General features: G+C 37.3%; 1 protein-coding gene across 1 annotated transcript; it reads left to right on the plus strand.

Annotated features, from left to right (window-relative positions):
- Positions 1–1,399: 1,399 nt before the first annotated feature.
- Positions 1,400–4,363, plus strand: LOC113316344 (putative disease resistance protein RGA1). The gene has a single exon (XM_026564545.1). The coding sequence runs from the start codon at positions 1,400–1,402 to the stop codon at positions 4,361–4,363; it is 2,964 nt and encodes a 987-aa protein (XP_026420330.1).
- Positions 4,364–7,404: the final 3,041 nt, after the last annotated feature.

The following is a 7,404-nucleotide window of genomic DNA, read 5'->3' on the forward strand; positions in this document are numbered from 1 at the left end:
TATTAAGATGACTTTTGATAAACGTGATAGAAAGAGAAGGCCAATAGGTCCCTAAAGACTCGGTATAGGTGGCCAATATTGCATTCATGTGGTTGAATATAAATCCATGGCCAAAGAATAAACCGAGCTATGAAAAATTTGATTTTCAAGTGGCTGATAGCTAATATCTGCCACGTTTTGTGTGTAATTTTATAAAGTTTAGCGCCATGGTTTATTAATATTCTGAGTGGCTAAAAACTAATATTTGCCATATTGAACTAATTTTGTGTGATTTTATAAAGTTTAGCGCCATGGTTTATCGTATCTCATGTGTCTGAAACGTGAACAACAGCTACACTAAAAACATTATGTGTGATTTTATTAAGTCCAGCGCCATGGTTTATCATATTTCCTGTGTCCAAAACGTGAATAACAACCACACTGAAAACATTTGGTGTGTCTTTGGAAAGATTTTAGCCATGGTGCTGCAAATTCATAGTAGCCATAACTTATCAATTGGCCATGTAAAAATATTTGTCATGTGTTCGAAAATGTGGACGGCCATGGTAATATAGATTGAACGTGACTCCAAGTCATCTATCGGCCATGTTCAATTATTTTCCGTGTGTCCGAATGACAGAGATGGCCATGGTTAAGAAAAATTAGTGTGACGCTAGGGTAATTGTAACTCATGAATTGGCCATGATAAAATGAATATTGCGCGTCCAATTGATGACAAAGGCCATAGCTAAAATAAAGTTCACGTGACTTTAAGTTAAAGTTTAGCTACATTTAAATCAAATTGCGTGTTTATAAGGATCTTATGGCCATGGTGATAGGTAAAATTCTTGACTACATAAAAAAATATGAGTATCATGTAGACACGGTTATAGAGGTTTTGGCCATGGTAAAATCATGTCTAATAGTCACACAAATTTTATGTAGCCATAAAGGTATCCATTTGTCACGGCACCTTATACCACATTTCTGGAGTGAAAAAAATCCATGGACGAAAGCCTATGGACACGGTGATCAAAGATGACCTAAAGAAACTTGGGAACACCTTGGATTCAATACAAGCTTTATCTCTTGATGCCGAGGAGAAACAAATAACTGATGCTACTGTCATACTTTGGTTGAGAAGGCTCAAAAATGTTGTTTACGATGTCGATGATGTACGCGACTTTATCAGTAAATCCTCCAATCCACTTATGTTTGTCTTTAAGATGGCTGGTAAAATCCGAGAAATTAATAAAAGGTTAGATGAAATTTACAATGATCAAGTCAGATATGGGTTGAATGAAACTGGTGGTACTTCTCAAGTAGATCAAATCAGAGAGCAACGTAACCGCAAGCAGCATCAGTTGCAGATTATTCTGTACTTATTGGCAGGAAGGAAGCAACATCAGAAATAGTATATATGCTGATTAAAAAAACGTTGCCTTCTGTGCCTGCATCATCATCAAGGTCATCACGACATTTTCCCCGTAAACAGAAACTTTCGGTCGTGTCCATTGTGGGTATGGGGGGCCTGGGTAAGACATCATTAGCGCAGTTGGTATACAGTGACGATTTAACAATAAGACACTTTGAAGAACAAATCTGGGTATGTGTATCTGACAAGTTTGATGTGTATAGGATTTTAAAAGAAATGATGGAGTCCTTTACCGATTGTTCATATTGTAAAATTCCATCAAATCTTGATGTGCTGGCGAGGCTAGTTAAGGCATACCTGACTGGTAAGAAATATCTTTTAGTACTGGATGATCTATGGAACGAGGATGCTGGAGATTGGGAAAAACTACACGGTGTCCTTGTCAATGGTGTTAAAGGAAGCAAATTATTAGTCACCACACGCAGCCAAAAAGTTGCTTCTGTTATTGGGGGTAAGGTTCATAATTTACAAACATTAACAGATAATGATTGTTGGTCTATCATGCAGAAAAGAATTTCATTTCCACTTCCTCAGAATATGATTATTATTGGGCGGGACATAGCAAAGAAGTGCGATGGCTTACCACTTGCGGCAAACTTTCTTGGAAGTCTACTACACTCCAGAAGAGAAGAAGGAGTCTGGGTTTCAATCAATAGTGATAAGGATTTGTGGGTTCAACCAGAAAATAAAAGAGTCATATCAATCTTGAAGTTGAGCTATGATAACTTGCCTTCGCCTTTGAAACAATGTTTTTCGTATTGTTGTTTGTTTCCGAAAGACTGGAAAATTGAAAGAGGGATATTGATTCGTATGTGGATGGCGGAAGGATTTCTTCAGCTACCTGCAGATGAGGTAAATAATAGATCTTTTGAAGATGTAGGAAATGATTATTTTGAGTTTTTGTTGTATAACTCATTTTTTCAGGATATAGAGAAGGATGAACTTGGTGTCATCCTTAAGTGTAAGATGCATGATCTTGTGCATGATCTTGCAATGAGTATTGTAGATGGTAACGAATTTTGGATTGGCTGGAAGGAAGATGTTTCACAAGTTCGACGTTTACAACTGATATGCGACAAAGGATCATCTGCAACAACTGCAAAAGTGCTGTGCAAGGCAAAGAATTTGCGAACAATTGTTGCTCTTGATCCAGAGAATTATTCACAAATCGGTAGTTTTTCTTCTGCTAAGCATTTACGCATATTATATCCAGTCGGTGTTTGGGGTAAAAAGTTTTCCATCTCGGTTTCTAAGTTCAAACATTTGAGGTTCCTCGACCTCTCGAAGTGTGAACTTGATTCATCACATGATGTGTCATTAAATCATTCTTACGATTTGCAGACGTTGATACTGCATTGGTGCAAAAATGTTTCAGGGTTTCTTGGTGGAATTAAGCATTTGAAAAGTTTGAGGCATCTGGATGTCTCACTTTCTGATATTGAAGTTCTACCTGATGATTCTATCGTTTACCTCACTAATTTGCAGACGTTGAATCTAGAAAATTGTATGAATTTTAAAGCCTTACCAGAAAATATTGGGGTTTTAAAACATCTTAGTTACCTTGACCTTTCTTATTCCTCAGTTTCAAAAATACCCGATTCTATCACTTGCATTAGCAATCTAGAAACGTTGAATATTAAGAATTCTGATTCTAGCTTATCTGACTTGCCTACAGAACTAGGAGCTTTAACCCGATTAAGGTCCCTTGATTTGTTTACTATCCAAGTATTGCCTGAATCTTGCATTAGCAACCTCTGTAATTTGGAGATAGTGAAATTTGGACATGCATGTGAGCTTCCCAAAGAAATTAAGAACTGGCCCAAACTAAGACAGTTTAGCTTTAACCGCTTTAGAAATGATGCTATCATGCCCAAGGTTATTCAAAAGCTAACATGCCTTGAAACATTGGATCCATACATGGTAAGGAAAGAAGCAGAAGATATTCAGATATGCCGAAGTGATCATCACAGTGGGATAGAAGAGTTAGCAGCCCTCAACTTCCTTCAAGTGTTGTATTTAGATAAGTTGGAGAATGTGAGAGGAGGAATTGAAGATGCGGAGAGAGCTAAGTTAAAGGATAAGCCAGATTTGAGAGAATTATATTTAAGTTGGAGATCACTTCCCACCTATAAAATTAAAACGAATACTGAAGATCCTGAAGATGATGATATGGTTTTAGAAGGTCTTCATCCTCATCACAATTTGAGAAGGCTGGAAATTCATCGATTCATGGGTTTAAATCTTCCGAAGTGGATGGATTCATCGTCTATTTGCATGCTTCCGAATTTGGTCTTCTTATTATTAAGTGGTTGCAACAGATGTAAGATACTTCCAGCTCTAGGTATGCTCCCTTCGTTAGTTACTCTAGCAGTCCATTCTATGGAAAATGTAGAAGAATGGGTTTCTCCTCCTTCATCTGTTGATTCCTTCCCTCTCCTCGAGGACCTAGAAATGGGTGATTGCCTGAAATTGAGAAACGCACCGAACTCAACGTTTCCTTCTCTCAAGACGATGAGATTTTTGAGAACAACCGGTTTGGCAGTAGCACACTCGTTGTATTTTGGAAGTAGAGGTAGAGGAGGATGTCTGACCTCTCTCATATCCATCTATATAAAAGTGTCTCCAGGGCTGCAAAATTTTCCACTGAGCGTACTACTCCAGCATAATACTCCGAATCTTTATTCTTTGGAGATCCGTGATTGTTACAGTTTAGAAGGTTTTCTCGATGATACTGATGATCTGAACAACAACAGCAGCGGCAACAGTGCTCTCCGCAAATTGGAAATAATGAATTGCCCTGTTTTAACATCTCTGCCAGATTTACGATTATGGACTTCTCTTGAGGAATTAACCATAAAGAACTGCGAAAATTTGAATAAGGAGTCTATACCGTATAATCTCAAGAAATCACTCTCCTTTATTAAAGATTTTTATGTTGATTTTATATAGAAGACAATAAGCGGCTACGAGATACAGATAAGATCGTCTTAATTCATTTGATGAAGAAGTAGCCAGATGTTGATATGTCTGCTGCAACTCTTTCATCTCATCCAGTTACTATCAACAGACAACAGGTCTCTTTCTCTTAAGTCTTACTTAATGGCAACTGCAAGATGAAACTTAACTTATATAAAGACAACTCTCTTTATTGATGTTTAGAAAATCTCTCAAAACTAAACAAAAGCTCTAATCTTGCTCATATGATCAAACCACAAATTTGGTGATCATATATATATAGAACTATGAATTCCTTTTCCTAGTCCTATTACCTTATTACATGTCTTTTCTTTTCTTAGAACTAGATAACTTCTAATTCCCTTAGGATTACATCAATTTCCTAATCTTGTCCTAACCAGCTTGTTAGTGACTTCTATGTTGAAGTTAATCCAACATTCTCCCCGTTAAGCTTCAACCTTACCCATGACATATCTTGTACTCCAATCAGTTGCCTCATTTCTTCAAACTTGATCCGAGCTAATGCCTTTGTCAATATATTTGCTTTCTGCTCAGTTCCTGGTATGTGTTCTACGTTAATGACCTCCTTCTCGATGCATTCTCGTATGAAATGATACCTTTTGTGAATGTGTTTCGTCTTCCCATGAAACACTGGATTTTTAGTGAGTGCAATTGCAGACTTATTATAAATCTTGATGAGAACTTTTTCAGGTTCTCTTCCTTTGATTTCACCCAACAGTTCTTGAAGCCATATTGATTGTTTAGCTGCTTCTGTTGCAGCCATGAACTCAGCTTCACAGGATGAGAGGGCTACAGTGTCTTGCTTCTGTGAACACCATGTAATAGGTGCTTCACCTAGATAAAATTTATGACCAGTTGTACCTTTTCCATCATCTTGGTCAATATTATGACTGCTGTCACTATACCCAACAATTCCTTTTGATCCTCCTCGACCATACTTGAATCCACAGCTGATTGTTCCTCTTAGATATCTTAATATCACCATGAGACTTGCGTGGACTCTGCATATAACGGCTTGCTACTCCCACAGAGAAAGCCAAGTCTGGTCTTGTGTGTAACAAGTATCTAAGGCATCCAACATTTCTTCTATAACACGTTGAATCAATCTCTGCTTCTTCTTGTGCCTTTGAAACTTTAAGTCCAAACTCCATTGGTATCTTAGTTGGATCACAAGTTTCAAGTCCTGCTTCTTTCAGAATTCTCCTTGCATAAGCTTCTTGTTTAATCTGAATCCCATCTACTCCTTGATGGACTTCTATGCCAAGGTAATAAGTGAGTTTTCCGAGGTCTGACATCTCAAACTTTGATGACATTTCTCTCTTGAACTCATTGATCACCTTAAGGGAGTTGCCAGTAAAAAATAGATCATCTACATAGACTGCAATCACAAGAAGCGTTCCCTTTTCTTCTCTTCTGTATACTGATGTTTCTTTAGAGCACTTAACAAATCTGATTTCTCTTAATATTTGATCTAACTTTGTATTCCAGGCTCGAGGAGCTTTTCTTAGACCATATAGAGCTTTTGATAACTTATAAACCTTATGCTCTTGTCCTTTTACTTCAAAACCTTCTGGTTGTTCAACATACACATCTTCTCGCAATTCACCATGTAAGAATGCTGTCTTAACGTCTAAGTGGTGAATTTTCCATGAGTTTGATGCAGGTTCTGCTATTAAGAGACGAATTGTTTACAGTCTAGCAACTGGTGCGAAAACTTCATCAAAGTCTATGCCTGATTCTTGAACGTATCTCTTAGCTACAAGTCTTTCCTTATATTTGTTAATAGTTCCATCAGCATTTCTTTTAACCTTGAAGATCCACTTAAGACCAATCACTTTTACCCTTCCTGTCTTATCAACTAGAAACCAAGTCTTGTTTCTGTTGATTGAAATAATTTTTTCTCTACATGCTTGTGTCCATTTAGTCGAGAACTTTGCTTCCTGAAAATTCCTTGGTTCATCATTAACAGAAAGTAGCATAATCTCACATTCTTCTGCAGCTTGAAGAACATAATCCTCCATATAGTGTGGCTTTTGTATCTGTCTTGTTGATTTTCGCAGTGGAATGGGTTGAGTTATTTCATCGATCTCCTCTTCTTCTTCTTCTTCATTCTTTGATTCGTAGTTCTTTGGTATTAGTTTCCCTTCGTTTAAGAATACAACTTCGTGCATGAAAAGAGTTGTATCTGCTTCCCTTGTTTCATTCTTGTTTGCTTCTTCCATCTTTTGTATTCTTTCAGGGCATACATAGGAGAAGTGTCCTGGTTTATCACATCTGTAACAAATAATGTTTGATCTATCCTTCTTTTCTTTCCCTTGGTTTTGATCATTCTGACTTGTTGTTCTATCTTGTGAGTTAAACCTTCCTCCCCTTCCTCGGCCTCTGTTTACTCTACCACCTCTTCCACGACCTCTTCCTCTTGTCGCAGAGTTTTGTTTGTAAGAGTTTGTGTACAAGAGTTTTCCTTGAGTTTCTCCATTGTTTTCTTCATCAAGGATTCTCTCTTCATATGCTTTCAATCTTCCAATTATATCTTCATATATAGCCTTCTTTAAATCTAAGACTTGTTCGAGATAAGCTATGATATGAATATACTTGGATCTTGGTAAACTATTGAGAAACTTCTTTACCAGTTTATCTTCATCAATGGATTGTCCAAGTGACGCAACTTTTGAGGCTATCTCTGATAGCTTTCCTGTAAAGCTATCAATAGTATCAGTGTCTTTCATCTTCACTCTTTCAAATTCAGACATTAAGGTTTGCAGACGGGCTTCTTTAACTCGATCAACTCCGAGATTACGTGCCTTCATTGCATCCCAAATTTTCTTTGAAGTTTCCTGTTCACCAACTTGTAGAACAAGACATTCTGGTATTGCTTGAAAGAGTAATCCAATGGCAACATTTTTTTTTGTCTGGGTCCAATGTACCAGGATCAATTGTTTCCCAAACTTTGTAGATTTTCATCAGTACCTTCATTCTCATGGCCCATACTGTGTAGTTTGTGGCGTTGAGGA

Source organism: Papaver somniferum, chromosome 10 (genome assembly GCF_003573695.1).
Source record: "Papaver somniferum cultivar HN1 chromosome 10, ASM357369v1, whole genome shotgun sequence".
NCBI classification, from domain to species: Eukaryota; Viridiplantae; Streptophyta; class Magnoliopsida; order Ranunculales; family Papaveraceae; genus Papaver; species Papaver somniferum.